The sequence below is a fragment of the Excalfactoria chinensis genome, chromosome 2, assembly GCF_039878825.1.
Source record: "Excalfactoria chinensis isolate bCotChi1 chromosome 2, bCotChi1.hap2, whole genome shotgun sequence".
Taxonomy (NCBI): domain Eukaryota; kingdom Metazoa; phylum Chordata; class Aves; order Galliformes; family Phasianidae; genus Excalfactoria; species Excalfactoria chinensis.
The window spans coordinates 394,390-414,031 of record NC_092826.1 but is presented as its reverse complement, the minus strand read 5'-3'; the positions used below and the strand labels follow the sequence as shown (position 1 = coordinate 414,031).

At 55.0% G+C, this 19,642-nt stretch overlaps 1 protein-coding gene across 1 annotated transcript in view; it reads left to right on the top strand.

The window, feature by feature from the left end:
* Nucleotides 1-19,642, top strand: part of PUF60 (poly(U) binding splicing factor 60) — a 32,279-nt gene that overhangs the window by 771 nt on the left and 11,866 nt on the right. The window contains 4 exon segments of the mRNA XM_072329396.1: nucleotides 9,501-9,596; nucleotides 12,296-12,385; nucleotides 13,457-13,507; nucleotides 17,781-17,942. Of these exon segments, the coding sequence (XP_072185497.1) occupies nucleotides 9,501-9,596; nucleotides 12,296-12,385; nucleotides 13,457-13,507; nucleotides 17,781-17,942 (399 nt within the window).

Sequence of the window (19,642 nt, the reverse complement as noted above, 5' to 3'; positions counted from 1 at the left end):
GGGGGTGGCAAGATGGCAGGTAGGGGGGCAGGGTAGGGTGGCAGGCAGGGGGTGGCAGGATGGAAGGTAGGACGGCAGGTTAGGGGGTGGCAGGATGGCTGGCAGGGGGTGGCAGGTAGAATGGCAGGTAGGGTGGCAGGGTGGTGGGGTGGCAGGATGGCAGGCAGGGGGGCAGGACGGCAGGGCAGGGGGTGGCAGGATGGCAGGTACGGGGTGGCAGGTAGGGTGGCACGATGGCAGGGTAGGGGGTGGCAGGACAGCTGGTAGGGTAGGGTGGCAGGTAGGGTGGCAGGCAGGGGGGCAGGATGGCAGGTAAGGGGTTGCAGGTAGGGGGTGGCAGGTAGAGTGGCAGGGTGGCAGGTGGGGTGGCAGGTACGGGGGGCAGGATGGCAGGGTAGGGGGGGCAGAGTAGGGGGTGGCAGGATGACAGGTAGGGGGGCGGGGTGGCAGGTAGGACGGCAGGGTAGGGGGGCAGGATGGCAGGGTAGGGGGGGCAGGGGGCAGGATGGCAGGCAGGGGGGCAGGCAGGGAGTGGTAGGATGGCAGGCAGGTAGGGGTGTAGGATGGCTGGTAGATAGGGGGGTAGGGTGGTGGGCAGGGTAGGGGGTGGCAGGCAGGGTGGCAGGTGGCAGGATGGCAGGCGGGGTGGCAGGATGGGGGGCAGGACGGTGGGTAGGGGGGCAGGACGGCAGGTAGGGGGTGGCAGGACGGCAGGGTAGGGTTGCAGGCAGGGTGGCTGGCAGGGTAGGGGGCCAGGATGGCAGGGTAGGGGGGCAGGGGGGCAGGCAGAGTGGCAGGGGGGCAGGCAGGATGGCAGGATGGCAGGCAGGGGAACAGGACGGCAGGGTAGGGGGTGGCAGGATGGCAGGGTAGGGGGGCAGGACGGCAAGTAGGGTGGCAGGTGGGGGGGGCAGGATGTTGGGTAGGGGGGCAGGATGGCAGGGCAGGGGGTGGCAGGCAGGAGGGCAGGGTAAGGGGGGGCAGGATGGCGGATGGGGGGGGCGGATGGCTGGCAGGGGGTGGCAAGATGACAGGTAGGGAGGCAGGATGGCAGGCAGGTGGGGGGCAGGACGGCAGGTGGGGGGGGCAAGACAGTGGGCAGGACGGCAGGGTAGGGGGGCAGGCAGCGGGGCAGGACAGCGGGTAGGGGGTGGCAGGACGGCAGGGTAGTGGGGCAGGATAGCAGGCAGGGGGTGGCAGGTAGGGTGGCACGATGGCAGGGTAGGGTGGCAGGTAGAGTGGCGGGGTGGCAGGGTAGGGGGGCAGGGGAGCAGGGTAGGAGATGGCAGGGTAGGGGGCAGGACGGCAGGGTAGGGGGTGGCAGGCAGGGGGGCAGGAGGGCAGGGTAGGGGGGCAGGAGAGCAGGGCAGGACAGCAGGCAGGGGGTGGCACGATGGCTGGCAGGGTAGGGGGGCAGGACGGCAGGGTAGGGGGGGGCAGGACAGCAGGGTAAGAGGGGCAGGACGGCATGCAGGGGGTGGCAGGACGGCGGGTAGGGTGGCAGGCAGGGGGGCAGGACAGGGCAGCAAGGGGGCAGGGTAGGGGGTGGCGCAATGGCAGGTAGGGGGTGGCACAATGGTTGGTAGGGTGGCACGATGGTAGGGAACCTTTTAAGCTGGAAGGGACCCTTAAAGGTCATCTAGTCCAACTCCCCTGCACTGAGCAGCAGAATGAACATCTACTGCAAGATTAGGTTGCTCAGGACACTGTCCAGCCTGACCCTGAATGTTTCCAAGGCCAGGACATCCAACAACTCTCTGGGCAACCTGTTCCAGAACCTCAGCATCCTATGGCCAATCTGATTCTCCACTACAATGTCTCCCCAGAGCCTTCTCTTTGCCAGGCTGAAGACCTCCAGTTCTCTCAGCCTGTTCTCATAGGGGAGATATGATGGTACAGTGGTATGATGGTACAATGGTATGATGGCACAGTGGTATGATGGTACAATGGTAGGTTGCTCAGGATGTACAAGAGGAAAAGGTCTGCTTTTCCTCCCAGCATTTTGCTCTGCAGCCATTGTGTGCTCTGAGATCTGCATGTTTTAAAGGGACAGTGAAAGCAGGGAGCCTCCGCCTGGTTCCGCTGCATGCAGTGAGCTGGGGGTGGCTGCAGGCAGGAAGCTGTCAGAGCTGCAGCTCCATGCATGGCTGCATGCAGCGAGCTGGGGGTGGCTGCAGGCAGGAAGCTGTCAGAGCTGCAGCTCCATGCATGGCTGCATGCAGCGAGCTGGGGGTGGCTGCAGGCAGGAAGCTGTCAGAGCTGCAGCTCCATGCATGGCTGCATGCAGCGAGCTGCGGGTGGCTGCAGGCAGGAAGCTGTCAGAGCTGCAGCTCCGTGCATGGCTGCATGCAGTGAGCTGCGGGTGGCTGCAGGCAGGAAGCTGTCAGAGCTGCAGCTCCATGCATGGCTGCATGCAGTGAGCTGCGGGTGGCTGCAGGCAGGAAGCTGTCAGAGGGGCTGTGATCCCATCACAGAGAAGCATTGCATGGAGCCCAAGCAAGCCGTATTGAGCCTGGTGTTCCTCCAGTGAGAGGAGTATTGAGCCTGGTGTTCCTCCTCTCACTGGGGCCAGGAGTTCATGTGGGCTCTGTGCACTCCAATGAAATCTGGGTTCGGAGCTGGAGCTCCTCTAACAGTGAATGGCTGCACCGGGCTGTAGGTGAGCTCTAGAAGCTGCCAGCAGCAGCACTGGGGCCAAAGGGAGCTCTGAGTACTGCTGGGATGGGAGGTGAGGAACGACATGCGTGTTTTGGGTGCATGAATTTGGTCATGCAGCGAGCAGTCATGCATTGCAGCGGGGTGATGGAGGCCCCGCCGGGGGGCTCTTGGATGCGTGGATGTGGTAGGAAGGGATTCTTCCTGCGTGTGAGCACTGACCCCTTGCCTTGTGAGCTCCGTCTTGGTGCCTCGCTGCTTTAAGGCTCCCCTCTGTGCTGGCAGACTGCTCTGCTGTGCCCAGCTCAGTGCTGCTGCACCCGCTGCTGCTGCACCCGCTGCTGCTGCACCCGCTGCTGCTGCACCCGCTGCTGCTTCTGCTGCAGCTGCAGAGCTTTGCTGCTCGGGGACCGTTCAGGCTGGCTGGGAAAGCTGGGAGCAGAGTGTGAAGGCAGGCAGAGCTCTGGACTATTGTAAGCATCATTTCAGCTCCTTTCAGAGTGGGGGTGTCCAGGTGGGCGCTGCTGTTGGACTGGGAGCAGCTGAGCTGGGAAACCAGGAACAAATGGAAAGGAGAGGACGTTCCTATGTCAAAAGCAGCTCATCTTTGCAGGGGGTCGAGTTGGGCCTTGTAAGTGCTGTGATGGCTGCACAATGGCTGACCACTGTTCACTGCCTGCTCCTTTGGTGCCACAGATTCAGCAGGTATCGAGCCCACACTTTGCATTTATTGAATGCATTTTATGCGACAGCTGCACTGTTTGGGCAGGCAGGAGAGGATTTGCCCCTTCTTCATCAGGCGTCTCCCATCCCTCCAGCACCAACTCTGTGTGTTAGCAGGGTCCTCATTTCCCACCCCTGAGGCTGGCAGGCAGCTTGTCTGTGCATCACTGTGCTTCCCCTGGGGTAGCTCTGCTGGTTCTCCTCCCCACCCTGCATTGATTTCTCAGCCCCCTTTTGATGCCCTTCATCCCAAACTGCTACTGCAGGCCACATAACTCTGTTTGCAGTGCCCGCCTGCTCAGCTGCTCTTCAGGGCCTGCACAGCTGCCCCATCCAGCCTGTTGGCTCTCGCTGTCCTGTTGTTGCAGGTGCTCCCTGGATGCAGGGCCTCTTGGTGCTGCAACGTGCTGCCGTGCAGCCACCCCTGGGCTTCGTCCTCCCCGTTGCCGTGCTTTGTGGTGACACATGATGCTCCATTGGGCAGCAGCTCGCTGTTCTACAAGGGGTTGAGGTGGCGGTCAGGAGGGCAGCATGTGGAGGGGACACACAGAGCAGTGTTGGTTGGGTGCCTCGGTTCTGTTGCAGCTGAGAGTGGTGCATGAAGCATCACCAGAGCTGCATCAGGGAGCGTGGTTTGTCCGTCATGGGACTTGAAGTTCTATGGGAGAGGAGCTGAGTTCTGCTTCAGTGCATGCTGCAGGCGGAGCCAATGGGAGCAGCGGAGCAGGCCAGGTGTGTGGCTTCAAGGCAAGGATGCAGTCCTGGTGGATGGCTGCTCTGCTGCGTTCTGTGCTCACTCCTTGCACTGCTGCGTTGCTGTGTTCTGTGCTCACTTCTTGCTCTGCTGCACTGCTGCATTCCATGCTCACTTCTTGTTCTGCTGCGCTGCTGCATTCCATGCTCACTTCTTGCTCTGCTGCACTGCTGCATTCCGTGCTCACTTCTTGCTCTGCTGCGCTGCTGCATTCCATGCTCACTTCTTGCTCTGCTGCGCTGCTGCATTCCATGCTCACTTCTTGCTCTGCTGCACTGCTGCATTCCGTGCTCACTTCTTGCTCTGCTGCGCTGCTGCATTCCATGCTCACTTCTTGCTCTGCTGCACTGCTGCATTCCGTGCTCACTTCTTGCTCTGCTGCGCTGCTGCATTCCGTGCTCACTTCTTGCTCTGCTGTGCTGCTGCATTCCATGCTCACTTCTTGCTCTGCTGCATTCCATGCTCACTTCTTGCTCTGCTGCTCTGCTGCATTCTGTGCTCACTTCTTGCTCTGCTGCACTGCTGCATTCTGTGCTCACTTCTTGCTCTGCTGCATTCTGTGCTCACTTCTTGCTCTGCTGCATTCTGTGCTCACTCCTTGCTCTGCTGCATTCTGTACTCACTTCTTGCTCTGCTGCGCTGCTGCATTCCGTGCTCACCTCTTGCTCTCCTGCACTGCTGCATGGCTGAGAGTAAATCCAGGTGTGTTGTCAACACGGGCAGCACAGAGAATGGGCACCTCTAGGAAGGGAGAAGAAGGATAAATACTCCTTAGCAAGAGCGCCACCACCTTTGATAGAGAAACAAGGAGCTGGTTTGTGTGCTGTCCCAGCAGCAGTTAGCACCGCCGTGCCCCCGTGTGCTGCTGCATCAAGCACTGCATGGAGGGAGGGGAGCTGCAGGCCTGGGGCAGCCCCAGCTGGAAGGATTGCTGCAGCACTGCATGGAGGGAAGGGAGCTGCAGGCCTGGGGCTGCCCCAGCTGGAAGGATTGCTGCAGCACTGCATGGAGGGAAGGGAGCTGCAGGCCTGGGGCTGCCCCAGCTGGAAGGATTGCTGCAGCACTGCATTAAGGGAAGGGCCCTGAGCTGAGGGGCCGTTCTTCCACCCTTCTTCTGTCTGGGAGGGCTGGGAGGTGGCCGTGTGGGCTCAGGGTGTCTGCTGAGAACACAACCAGGTGGCATTTCCTTTCTCTCTGCTGCTCACCTCTTGAACTTGGCAACCTCTGTTGTTTCCGTGGCAGTTCTAAAATGAAACCATTGCCCGGTACTGAGAACAGGAACGTACCCGGGATGTGTTTGCATTGAGCTGGAACCCGTCTCTTGCTATGGAAGGAATGGGTCTGCTTAAAGTACTGGAGCACTCTTGCAGCGCATGCAGCTCCTTAGGGGTGTGTGCATGTGCTGTGCATGGAGCCCTGTGCTGCTGCAGGCTGTGACACGGCCCGGTGTGATGCAGAGCTGCAGCATCCTGCTAGCAGTGCATGCTGCCCGTGGGTACTGGGGGATAAAGAGAGCACAGGGAAGTGCAGCTGTATGTTGTGTTGGTGGGCTCCCTTTAGAGGGGGGGGGCCTCGGTGGGCTCCCTTTAGAGGGGAGGGCCCTTGGTGGGCTCCCTTTAGAGGGGAGGGCCCTTGGTGGGCTCCCTTTAGAGGGGAGGGCCCTTGGTGGGCTCCCTTTAGAGGGGAGGACCCTTGGTTCCAATGTTGGTCTGACTGGTTTATTATAAATCTTAATCAGGGAGATGGGGAAGGAGAGGATGGGCCCTATATAATATAGGGTGATGGAGAAGGAGAGGACAGGCTCTATTATGATATAGGAGGATGAGGAAGGAGAGAAGGGACACTATTATAATATAGGGTGATGGGGAAGGAGAGGACAGGCTCTATTATGATATAGGGTGATGGGGAAGGAGACGTCAGGCTCTATTATGATATAGGGTGATGGGGAAGGAGAGGACGGGCTCTATTATGATATAGGAGGATGGGGAAGGAGAGGAGGGACACTATTATGATATAGGGTGATGGGGAAGGAGAGGACGGGCTCTATTATGATATAGGGTGATGGGGAAGGAGAGGACGGGCTCTATTATGATATAGGGTGATGGGGAAGGAGAGGATGGGCTCTATTATGATATAGGGTGATGGGGAAGGAGAGGATGGGCTCTATTATGATATAGGGTGATGGGGAAGGAGAGGACGGGCTCTATTATGATATAGGTGATGTGGAAGGAGAGGACGGGCTCTATTATGATATAGGGTGATGGGGAAGGAGAGGACAGGCTCTATTATGATATAGGGTGATGGGGAAGGAGAGGACGGGCTCTATTGTGATATAGGGTGATGGAGAAGGAGAGGACGGGCTCTATTATGATATAGGGTGATGGAGAAGGAGAGGACGGGCTCTATTATGATATAGGGTGATGGGGAAGGAGAGGACGGGCTCTATTATGATATAGGGTGATGGGGAAGGAGGGGACGGGCTCTATTATGATATAGGGTGATGGGGAAGGAGAGGACGGGCTCTATTGTGATATAGGGTGATGGGGAAGGAGAGGACGGGCTCTATTGTGATATAGGGTGATGGGGAAGGAGAGGACGGGCTCTATTGTGATATAGGGTGATGGGGAAGGAGAGGACGGGCTCTATTATGATATAGGGTGTTGGGGAAGGAGAGGAGGGACACTATTATGATGTAGGGTGATGGGGAAGGGAAGTAGTCAAGATAGGAAATAGAAGCCAAGAAGTCTTTGCAGGAAGCAAGAGGGAGATAGTCAGCACCACGGATCCATTGAGGTTTGTAGTGCAGCCATTGATCTTCATTAGCGGTGTGTTGTCAGACGTTGTTGTTCCACTGATGATGGCGGTGACCACGACGGGACACGACGGCATCAGTCCCCAGTTTCCCCATCCCAAGCTGGAGCCATTGAGTCCCAGCCAGATCTTCCACCTGCAAACAGCTCTAGGAAGGTGCTGGCAGGTGCCGACAGGGGGATTGTCACACGGCGGAGGAACTCGGTGTGACCTGATGTGGTGAGAGGGCTGTAGGACACAAGCGTGAAGGCAGCGGGATGCGTTAAAGCAAAGCAGGACTTGGTGCGTCAGCGGAACCAAGAGCAGTTGGTTCAGGAGCTCAGCGCCTTCCTTCAGTGCTGTGCAGGTTATGGAACTTGGGGCAGCTTTGGGAAGGGTTTGTAGCCGGTGCTGCTGTGCTGGGGTTCTGGAAACAGGTATCGACAGGTCTAAACAAACAGGTATCGACAGGTATAAAGTGGTATAAAGAGGTATAAAGAGGTATCAACAGATATAAGCAGGTATAGACAGGTATAGACAGGTATAGATAGGTATAGACAGGTATAGATAGGTATAGACAGGTATAGATAGGTATAGACAGGTATAGATAGGTATAGACAGGTATAGATAGGTATAGACAGGTATAGATAGGTATAGACAGGTATAGATAGGTATAGACAGGTATAGATAGGTATAGATAGGTATAGATAGGTATAGACAGGTATAGATAGGTATAGACAGGTATAGATAGGTATAGACAGGTATCAACAGGTATAGACAGGTATCAACAGGTATAGACAGGTATCAACAGGTCTAAACAGGTATCAACAGGTCTAAACAGGTATCAACAGGTATAAAGTGGTATAAAGAGGTATAAAGAGGTCTAAACAGGTATAGACAGGTATAAACAGGTATAAACAAACAGGTATAGACAGGTATAGACAGGTGTAAACAGGTATCAACAGGTATAAAGAGGTATAAAGAGGTCTAGACAGGTCTAGACAGGTCTAGACAGGTATAAACAAACAGGTATCGACAGGTATCGACAGGTATCGACAGGTATCGACAGGTATCGACAGGTATCGACAGGTATCAACAGGTATCAACAGGTATAAATTGGTCTAAATAGCTATGAACAGGTCTAAACAGGTATCAACTGGTATCAAGAGGTATAGACAGGTATCAACAGGTATAAACAGGTGTAAACAGGTATAAACAGGTATAGACAGGTATAAACAGGTATAAACAAACAGGTATAGACAGGTATGAACAGGTATAAAGTGGTATAAACAGGTATAAAGAGGTATCAACAGGTATAGACAGGTATAAACAAGTATAAACAGGTATAGACAGGTATAGATAGGTCTAGACAGGTATCAACAGGTCTAAACAGGTATCAACAGGTATAGACAGGTATCAACAGGTATAAAGTGGTATAAAGAGGTATAAAGAGGTCTAAACAGGTCTAAACAGATATAGACAGGTATAAACAGGTATAAACAAACAGGTATAGACAGGTATAGACAGGTATAGACAGGTATAGACAGGTATAGACAGGTATAGACAGGTATAGACAGGTATAGACAGGTATAGACAGGTATAGACAGGTATAGACAGGTATAGACAGGTATAGACAGGTATAGACAGGTATAGACAGGTATAGACAGGTATAGACAGGTGTAAACAGGTGTAAACAGGTATAAACAGGCATAAACAAACAGGTATAGACAGGTATAGACAGGCATAAACAAACAGGTATAGACAGGTATAGACAGGTGTAAACAGGTATAGACAGGTATCAACAGGAATAAATAGGTATAGACAGGTCTAAACAGGTATAGACAGGTATAAAGTGGTATAAAGTGGTATAAAGAGGTATCAACAGGTCTAAACAGGTCTAAACAGGTATAAAGTGGTATCAACAGGTATCAACAGGTATAAACAAACAGGTATAGACAGGTATAGACAGGTATCAACGGGTCTAAACAGGTATCGACAGGTATCGACAGGTATGAACAGGTATAGACAGGTATAAACAGGTATGAACAGGTATCAACAGGTCTAAACAGGTATAAACAGGCATAAACAAACAGGTATAGACAGGTGTAAACAGGTATAAACAGGTATAGACAGGTATCAACAGGAATAAATAGGTATAGACAGGTCTAAACAGGTATAGACAGGTATAAAGTGGTATAAAGAGGTATAAAGAGGTATCAACAGGTCTAAACAGGTATAAAGTGGTATAAACAGGTATAAACAGCTATAGACAGGTATCGACAGGTATAAACAGGTATCAACAGGTCTAAACAGGTATAAAGTGGTCTAAACAGGTCTAAACAGGTCTAAACAGGTCTAAACAGGTATAAACAGGTATAAACAGGTATAAAGAGGTATCAACAGGTCTAAGCAGGTCTAAACAGGTATAGACAAACAGGTATAGACAGGTCTAAACAGGTCTAAACAGGTCTAAACAGGTCTAAACAGGTATAAAGTGGTATAAACAGGTCTCAACAGGTCTAAACGAGTATCCTGTGTGGTGAGCAGCTTTTCCACGAGTGCTTTTGTGTTTCCTCAGGGCACGGAGTCCATTAAGATGGAGAACGGTCAAAGCACAGCAGCCAAGCTGGGGCTCCCTCCCCTGACGCCGGAGCAGCAGGAGGCCCTGCAGAAGGTGAGCGTCCCCACCGGCCTCTGCGTCCCTCCTTGAACCACCCGCCTTCCGTTTCGGTTTAGCTTTGTTTGACAGGTGCTGTGCTTGGAAGCACGCCTGTATTGCTGATGTTACCAGGGCAGTGTGTGTGTGTGCTCCGCGTCGTGCCCCAGGATTGCTTGCTTTAGTTGGCAGGTGAAGGTGACTTTTGCAGGGCACAACACGTGGTTCCCGTTGGGGTAGGAGGTGTGCTGTGATTGCAATAGACCCGGATAGCAAACACCTTCAGATCCCATTGAGACCATTGATAACCGCAGAGCTGCTGCGTGGAGCAGCCTGACCCCACTGCAGCTCCCTCCTTTCACCCACACAAAGCACCCGCTGTCCCCTCACCCTCCTGTTGCACAAGGAGACCCAGCAGCTTGCGGGCGGTTTGTGGCCTTCATGGAGGTGAAACCTGAGTGCAGCTGTGCTGTGGGTACGGCTGTGCGGCCTGCTTTGCCACCGGGAGCAAAACTGGGATAAGAGGAGGAAGAGAAGCAAAGCAAAGCAGGGGCTGTGGGAGCTGTGGGTCGGCTCCCAGCCAGGTGAGCGCAGTGCTGTTGTGGGGCGGCTTCACAGAAATCACAGAAATTTTCAGGTTGGAAAAGACCCAGAAGATCATCCAGTCCAACCATCACCGATACTTCCCAGCTAAACCATATTCCTCAATGCAGCATCCAAACGTTTCCTGAACACCCCCATGGTCAGTGACTCCACCACCTCCCTGGGCAGTGCATTCCAGTGCCTGACTACCCTTTCTGAGAAGTAATACTTCCTAATGTTCAGCCTGAACCTCCCCTGGCGCAGCTTGAAACCATTCCCTCTAGTTCTATCACTGTCTACACGAGAGAAGAGGCCGACCCCCAGCTCGCCACAACCTCCCTTCATGAAGTTATAGAGAGCTATAAGCTCTCCCCTGAGCCTCCTCTTCTCCAGGCTGAACAATCCCAGTTCCCTCAGCCGCTCCTCATAAGGAGCAGCCTGTGCTCCAGACCCCTCACCAGCTTCGTAGCCCTTCTCTGAACACGTTCCAGGGCCTCAATGTCTCTCTTGCAGTGAGGGGCCCAAAACTGAACACAGTACTCGAGGTGCGGCCGCACCAGTGCCGAGTACAGGGGGACAATTACCTCCCTGTTCCTGCTGGTAACACTGTTTTTGATGCAAGCCAGGATGCCGTTGGCCTTCTTGGCCACCCGGGCACACTGTGGGCTCACGTTCAGCCCAGCATCAATCAGTTCCCCCAGCTCCGTTTCCTCCACACAGTCCTCCAGCCACTCTGCCCCAAGCCTATAGCGCTGCCTGGGCTTGTTGTGGCCAAAGTGCAGGACCCGACATTTGCTCTTGTTGAACCTCATCCCATTGGCTTCAGCCCGGCTCTCCAGCCTGTCCAGATCCCTCTGTAGGGCCTCGCTACCCCCAGGTAGATCCACACTCCCAGCCAATTTAGTGTCATCTGCGAACTTACTGAGGGTGCACTCGATGCCCTCATCCAGGTCATCAATAAAGATGTTGAAGAGGACAGGCCCCAGCACCGACCCCTGGGGAACACCACTCGTGACCAGTCACCAGCTGGATTGAACTCCATTTACCACCACTCTCTGAGCCCGGCCCTCCAGCCAGCTCCTTACCCAGCCGAGACTGTACCCGTCCAAGCCACGAGCTGCCAGCTTCTGCAGGAGAATAGCATGGGAGACAGTGTCAAAGGCTTTGCTGAAGTCTAAGTAGAGCACATCAACAGCCTTACCTTCATCCATCAGACGGGTCACAGGTCCTGTTCCTCTGACTGTTCCCGTGGCTGAAGCTGCTTGTGTGTGTTTGGCTCGCGGTGTGAGACGGCCTCGTTTCCTCCGGCTTCTCCGTAGCCGACAGACGTGCGTCACCCCCTTGTCCATTTCCAGGTTCCCGAAGCGCACGCGGCTCAAGTGCACGGTTTAGAGCCTGCTGTTCCCTGGCTCCTCCCAAACACGTGCAGCCGTGGACAGCAGGTGCCCCCGGGGCTCTCTGCCTCAAAGCGTTTGGGCACATCTGTGGGTTCCAGGTCTCCTTTGACAACAAGCACCTTTCTGACAGCTGGGCTCTGTCCCGTTGCCAGGAGGCTGAATATAAAGGACGAGTCGGCTTCGTGTCCGTAGGTCAGGAGCTGGAAAGCTGGAGGGTTTTGGTGAGCAGTGGGTCCTGCAGATGAGAAGAGGGACAGATACAGCGAGGCGAGGGAGGGGTAGCGCATAGCCAAGAGACGTTAGGAGCCCCTTTCCCTTCTGTAGAACCTCTTTGTGCAGACGTTCTGAGTGGCAAGGATTTGGAGGAGGCTCTGTGTGCTGCCCTCGTCCCGCCAGGTAAGGCGCTGCGCTGGGATCTGAGGGGCAGAGGGAGGAAGAGGGGAAACCCCGAGTGTGTGGTGCATGCCGCTTTGCTAACACGGCGCCCGCTGCGGATGGAGCCCGTCCCATCCTCTGCTCAAGCGTTACGCTGGATTTCAGGGCTTGCGACTCCTGCAGACCGAGCTGTTAGTGAGCTGCTGGCCGCTGCCTAACGTACCGTGCCTTAGCGCTTAGGGCTGGAGCAGCAGGAAGCAGCGTTGGCAGCCAGCTGAGTGCGGAGCGACGGCGCCGGGTCCGACGGCGTCCCGTTGTTTTGCGGTATTGCCTCGTGATTACAGGGTCTGTATTTCCTCGCAGGCGAAGAAGTACGCGATGGAGCAGAGCATCAAGAGCGTGCTGGTGAAGCAAACCATCGCCCACCAGCAGCAGCAGCTCACCAACCTGCAGGTGAGAGGCCTTCCCGGGTGCTCTTTCTGTCCTCCTCTCCCCAACGAGGTGGAGTTCTTTTGACACTTAGAAGCAGAGCACAGCCCTGAGGCATGCCCGGAGCCAGGTACAAGCACTTCTATTTCCACAGTGAAATCGAAGTTATTTCAGCCTTCAGCCCTCTAAACAAACGCCCTTTGCTCACCTGTACAAATTGCCCCCCCCCCAGTTTCACATATTCAAAGAGAAAATCGCTAAGAGGAGTTTGTCTCCCGTGAGCTGGCCAAACACTTCTTAAAACACCAGAAGCTAAAGAATTAGCTGTGGGTTTCCCCTTCAGCTCACGCTTCAGATGGTGCCTGGGGTCGCTGAGATCAGTATCCTTTCACCAGCGCAGGGGAGGGTGCCCCCTCTCTGTTATGGCAGTGCTGCCCCATTCCCTTCCCCCTCAGCCGGGCGCTGGGAAGTCATTGGCTGCTCCTGAAATCTCAGCTGCGATGATTCTTACGTCCCCCCCGAACTGCCATTTACTGCCGTTAATTTACTGCCACTTATTTAGTGCCATTAATTTACTGCCACTTATTTAGTGCCATTTCCGTCTCCCTTCTGCCCGAGATTTCAACGCATCTTCCTGCTCTCTGCTCAGTGGGGAAGCCCAAAGTAACGGTTGTGTGGGGCCGGATGCGTTTAATGCAGTGTCACTGTGGATGTGCTCGCCACGTTAGGCAGCTCCGGTCTGTCAGGGCCGTGCGTGTTTCTGAGTGGCCGCTCTAGTCCGAGGGGCTTCTGCTTTTTAAATGCTGGGGGTGAATCAACGACAGTGGTTGCAGAGGTTACTATTGCCTTGAGTCCCCCCCTGGGAGAAGACCCTGCTTCCTGAGGCGGTGGCAGCAGCACAACTCCACCCTGACCTGGTGGCCTGGAATCTGCAGGGTCCCAGCGCCGGACAGTCCTTGGGACCAGGCAGCGAGGGGCGAGGAAGGAGAGGCCTCTCTCGCAGGTTCCCCGTGCCGCCGCTCTGCTCGAGTTTGTACAAACAGCCGTAGTATGCTCAGCTCCAACAGACTGAACTCTGTCTTTACTGTCTTTCAGATGGCAGCAGTGACAATGGGCTTTGGAGATCCTCTCTCACCTTTACAATCGGTCAATAGACATATTCACTTCTTCTTGGGCACTTAGTCAGGGTCTAGAATGGGGAAGTACGTAGCGGTGATACAATGCTCTTAATTCAACCCAGCACAACCCTCCCACTTACCCACCCGTTACGGACAAGCGCAGCAAGCAGAGGCAAAGTGTAAACTCCCCAGAGGAAGACCCTGTGGGCTGAGTGCAGTCTGCTGGGACGCGGGCGGTCGGGGCCCTGGAGTCAGTTGGCAAAGACAGCCTTAGATTTCGCACAGTACTGAACACACCCGTGAAATGGTGGGAGCTGCATTTCTAGGGACGCTGCAGTCCTGAGGTCCCGACCTAAATCTGACTGCCAAGGTAACTCACCAGTGGGCGATTTCTTACTGAAGCAAACTGACGGCAGCAGGAGCCCGGCGGGCCGCAGTGCTGGGGAAGGCTGGGGCGCTGCAGGCTCGCAGGGCGCGCTATAGACGAGGTGTGAGATTGTTCTTTGCTGTACGTATGTCCAGCCTAGGTGAATACGGGACGATTCAAGTCGAGCGAAAGCATGATGGAAGTGCCAGCCCCGCTCAGATCACCCGTGTCTCTTTAGTGCTGCTCTTCTTTATCACGGAGAGCTCAATGGCTCTGAGTTCCCAGTGTTATCCACCCCCTCCTTTTCCCTACACGTATTGGACGGTGGCCATTGCAGGAAGCGTGTAATGAGCTCCACTGTTGCAGGAAGCATGCACTAAGCTCCACTCTGCATGCAAAGGTTCATCGGCCCGTCTTGTCCATGCTGTGGGGCTGTTTCCATCCGGCCCAAATGCAGCTGGTGGGCTGTCCTTCCTCCAATAGAACTGCCTGCTTTCCCTCCTGTATTGCCATCACAGTAGGTGGCGCGTTGGCAGGACAGCCAGGATCAAACTGGCAGATGGGTGTAAGCAAGGAGCAGGAATCACAAAGAGGATTCTGCACAGCTGGTTTCTGAACCCTTGTGCCCCAGAAGCCTTTACCAGCTAAGGCAGATGCTTGCTTAGAGCTCTGACCCCACCAGATCTTGCTTAGGTTCTATAGCTCATTAATAGGCTACAGATGAGCAGTACAGATTGATAACGTGACAGGAGGTGTTTAATTTCTCACTGGGCTCAGAGACGTAGTTGGTGTAACGAGTCCTTCCCTCAGGCTGTGGGCAGTTGGACAGTGCTGCTGATGGGGCAGAGCCCAGAGGTAGGAGCCTCCTCTCAATCCCAGCCTCCTCTCAATCCTGGCCTCCTCTTAATCCCACCCTCCTCTCAATCAATCCCGGCCTCCTCTCAATCCCATCCTGCCTGGTGCTGCAGCTGGGTGCAGTTCAGGTGTGCATTACCCAGCAGCCGCCCATCAGGGACGTTGGGAATGCAGACAGGCCGTGTCCAATGCACCCCATTGGTGAGGTTCCTCCCTCCCTACCCGAAGGAAGCGCAGTCTGAGCTTCCCATTGGGGTATCTCAGCGCCTGCCATTACAGCTTCCCATCTGCTTGAACCCTCCGAGTGTTACAGCTGGAGATTCCCATTCCGCACCAGCAGGACGAGCCCAATTTCCCAGCTGTTGAGTTAAAGCTGAGGCTGGCGGTGCTGGTTCTGCATCACCTCCTGCCTTTAAAAGCAAAGTTCCAAGGTGACGTTTTGGCTTCTCCTTCAAATCACCTTCCCAAATGCTAAATGCTCTACAACGTGGCACAGATCGAAGCACAAAGTGTCACCCGTGCAGCGAGGTTTGCAGATGCCTTAAGCTCTGCTTTGGAGGTGGACTCAGGGGGTCCGTGGCCAGCAAAAAACAACTTGATGCACTTAGCAAAAGCCAACAACGCGTTCCTGTCCGTGAGCCTGGCACACACAGCTGTGCCCTGCATCATCCCCCTATGAGCCTCACACACACAGCTGTGCCCTGCATCATCCCCCTATGAGCCTCACACACACAGCTGTGCCCTGCATCATCCCCCTATGAGCCTCACACACACAGCTGTGCCCTGCATCATCCCCCTATGAGCCTCACACACACAGCTGTGCCCTGCATCATCCCCCCTATGAGCCTCACACACACAGCTGTGCCCTGCATCATCCCCCTATGAGCCTCGCACACACAGCTGTGCCCTGCATCATCCCCCCAAGGCGGTGCTGCTGACCCGTGTTGGTGATCACACACCTGCACTCATCCCCATTGCTCCAAATTCTGCCCTTTTCAACCCACTTTTCTATCGTGCTCCAGCTGCAGCAGCCCCGGCCTGTGCTGCCTCTTTCAGCATCTGTGCAGCGGCGCAAGGTGCGGGTTGTATCCCCCTCTGAAGGGTTGCTGCCATGGGAGGGGACGACGGCCACGTTCCTTGCCGCTGCTGCACTGATAACTGAACAGAAGGAGCCCGCTCTTATTGAACACAGCCTCAGCAGGTGCAGTTTGCCTCTGCCCGCCGTGGGGCTGCGCTGTCTTGTCCAGGAGCAGCTCTAGCTTTGTCTCACGGGCTGTTAGCATGGGTGAGGCTCTGCTGAGACACGGGGCTGCGGTGGGGGTGGCTCTGAAGCCACCAAAGGAAGGGCTGCAGCACACGGGTGGAGGGTTTGCTCACTGGCTTTCATGCACCAAAGCTGGGAAGGTGGTGGAGAGGCCACACGTTGGCTGTCATGCACGTGCCCCAGTCTTCCCAGCTGCAGCACCGCAGGGCTGCTGACAAACTGCTGGTTTTTAATTGCAAGAAATACTTCACGCCCGACCAAGAGGCAAGTTTTAATTCCCTTCAGGAGCAGCAGCGTGGGGTGAGAACCGTTCCTGCTTGTAGTATCCCTGCTCTGTGGAGTCCTATATAGGAGTTGAAGCTTCACCGGTTGTTTCCTCCTATGGTCAGGGAGAAGAATTCCTGCAGGTACGGCTCACCTCTACAGTCCCACCATTGCCAAAGATGGAACGCTGCCCTCCTGCTCTGCCATGTGAGCACATCAGAGCTCCTCGTGCTCGTGATGCCGGCCTGAAAGCAGGGCGCTCCTAAAGGCCCTGACTGCAGACCCCTCCGCCAGCCATCCTGGGGGGGGTTGGGGTGATGTGCTTGTCCAGCACTCCCCACTTCCATGCCTAGAAAGGAAGGGAGAGGCATCAAAGCTTCATGCTGCCCGAGGGCCTTCCTGCCCTGCTTTCGTCCCATCTGTCCCACGTAGAGCAGCAGCCCTGCGCCCGTCTCCAATGCGCTTCCTCTTGCTGGTCGTAGGGAGCTGCCTCTACAGAGACGTCCCTTCTTGGTCCCGAGATGTGCTCTAGGACGTGCTGGCCAAAGCTGTGACTTTAGCAGGCAGAATCTTCCTAAAATAACCTTAATTAGCCATTGCAGCATCGCAGTGCGGGTGAGGAATTGTGGAAGGGTACTGCTTTATTGGATGCCTGCTTTAAGAACTGTCTGGCTTTGTCTCGTGAACAGGTTTTCAGGCATACTTAGGAGAAAATAGCACAGAGACCTTCTCTGCACCGAAACTGATAAGCCTTTGGGGGCTGCACCACTATCTGAGCCAGTAACGCCAGGCAGTGATAAGTACTAGCACCACACGCTGAACTCAGAAGTCCCGTTTTTTTAACTTTTTTTGAGTTGTTTCTTTTCGTTTCACTTTGAACTTTTCTTTTTGTTTGTTTGCTTTGTTTTCCTTTTGAAACGTGCCGGTGGAAGTGGTGCCTAGTACTGGATCTCATGCTGCCTGGGGTGGGCGGTGGGGAGGAGGAGGAGGAGGAGGTGGCGTGTGATGCTGGAGGGGGCGGGGAGGAGGTTCCCAATTCCAGGTCCTTTGCTGTCTGGGAGGACGGGGGGGTCTTGGGGAGGGGGGGGGGGAGGAGTGATGAGGTGGTGCCCGGTGCTGGATCTCTTGCTGCCCCACGAGGGAGAGAGCGGGAGGGATTGCGGTAGCGTCTAGAAGCGAGCCCTTTGCTGCCAGGAGGGGGTAGGCTGTCCTAAAACGAAGTGATTTCCTCCTCCTGCAAGCGTTGCTGGAGATGTGATCACGCTGGGGAGGGTCAGACCTTATCAGTGGGCTTGGAGTTAAGGCTCCCGCGGTGGCAGACCCCAGCAAAGATTTGACTGCCCCGGGAGTGAGCTGTACCGCTTATCCGCTCCAGCAGTCTGTGCATCGAGCAGGAAAATACTTCCTTATCACTGCGTGTGCCAGGCTGTGCTGCAGCACAGTGAGGAGCTGTTGGGTCAGAGCTCCTGGGAGGGAAGGAGGAAGGGAAGGAGGTCCTGACGTCCGTGGCCACCCCCTGAACTAACCAGACAGTTCTTCTTTCCAATACAGATGGCAGCTCAGAGGCAGCGCGCCTTGGCCATCATGTGTCGCGTTTATGTGGGCTCCATATACTATGAGCTGGGAGAAGACACCATCCGCCAGGCCTTTGCCCCGTTTGGACCTATAAAAAGCATTGATATGTCCTGGGACTCTGTGACCATGAAGCACAAGGTTGGTTAACAGCCCTCGAGTCGGGCGCTTGGTTCTCAGAGATGGCTCCTTTAGAGCCTTGGTTCTCAGAGATGGCTCCTGTAGAGCCTTGCTTCTCAGAGATGGCTCCTGTAGAGCCTTGGTTCTTAGAGATGGCTCCTGTAGAGCCTTGGTTCTCAGAGATGGCCCCTTTAGAGCCTTGGTTCTCAGAGATGGCCGCATTAGAGCCTTGGCTCTCAGAGATGGCCCCATTAGAGCCTTGGTTCTCAGAGATGGCTCCTTTAGAGCCTTGGTTCTCAGAGATGGCCCCATTAGAGCCTTGGTTCTCAGAGATGGCTCCTGTAGAGCCTTGGTTCTCAGAGATGGCTCCTGTAGAGCCTTGGTTCTCAGAGATGGCTCCTGTAGAGCCTTGGTTCTCAGAGATGGCTCCTGTAGAGCCTTGCTTCTCAGAGATGGCTCCTGTAGAGCCTTGGTTCTTAGAGATGGCTCCTGTAGAGCCTTGGTTCTCAGAGATGGCTCCTTTAGAGCCTTGGTTCTCAGAGATGGCTCCTTTAGAGCCTTGGTTCTCAGAGATGGCTCCTTTAGAGCCTTGGTTCTCAGAGATGGCTCCTGTAGAGCCTTGGTTCTCAGAGATGGCTCCTGTAGAGCCTTGGTTCTCAGAGATGGCTCCTTTAGAGCCTTGGTTCTCAGAGATGGCTCCTTTAGAGCCTTGGTTCTCAGAGATGGCCCCTTTAGAGCCTTGGTTCTCAGAGATGGCTCCTGTAGAGCCTTGGTTCTCAGAGATGGCTCCTGTAGAGCCTTGGTTCTCAGAGATGGCTCCTTTAGAGCCTTGGTTCTCAGAGATGGCTCCTTTAGAGCCTTGGTTCTCAGAGATGGCCCCTTTAGAGCCTTGGTTCTCAGAGATGGCTCCTGTAGAGCCTTGGTTCTCAGAGATGGCTCCTGTAGAGCCTTGGTTCTCAGAGATGGCTCCTGTAGAGCCTTGGTTCTCAGAGATGGCCCCTTTAGAGCCTTGGTTCTCAGAGATGGCCGCATTAGAGCCTTGGCTCTCAGAGATGGCCCCATTAGAGCCTTGGTTCTCAGAGATGGCTCCTTTAGAGCCTTGGTTCTCAGAGATGGCTCCTGTAGAGCCTTGGTTCTCAGAGATGGCTCCTTCAGAGCCTTGGTTCTCAGAGATGGCTCCTGTAGAGCCTTGGTTCTCAGAGATGGCTCCTGTAGAGCCTTGGTTCTCAGAGATGGCTCCTGTAGAGCCTTGGTTCTCAGAGATGGCTCCTGTAGAGCCTTGGTTCTCAGAGATGGCTCCTTTAGGGCCTTGGTTCTCAGAGATGGCTCCTGTAGAGCCTTGGTTCTCAGAGATGGCTCCTGTAGAGCCTTGGTTCTCAGAGATGGCTCCTTTAGAGCCTTGGTTCTCAGAGATGGCCGCATTAGAGCCTTGGTTCTCAGAGATGGATCCTGTAGAGCCTTGGTTCTCAGAGATGGCTCCTTTAGAGCCTTGGTTCTCAGAGATGGCTCCTGTAGAGCCTTGGTTCTCAGAGATGGCTCCTGTAGAGCCTTGGTTCTCAGAGATGGCTCCTGTAGAGCCTTGGTTCTCAGAGATGGCTCCTGTAGAGCCTTGGTTCTCAGAGATGGCTCCTTTAGGGCCTTGGTTCTCAGAGATGGCTCCTGTAGAGCCTTGGTTCTCAGAGATGGCTCCTGTAGAGCCTTGGTTCTCAGAGATGGCTCCT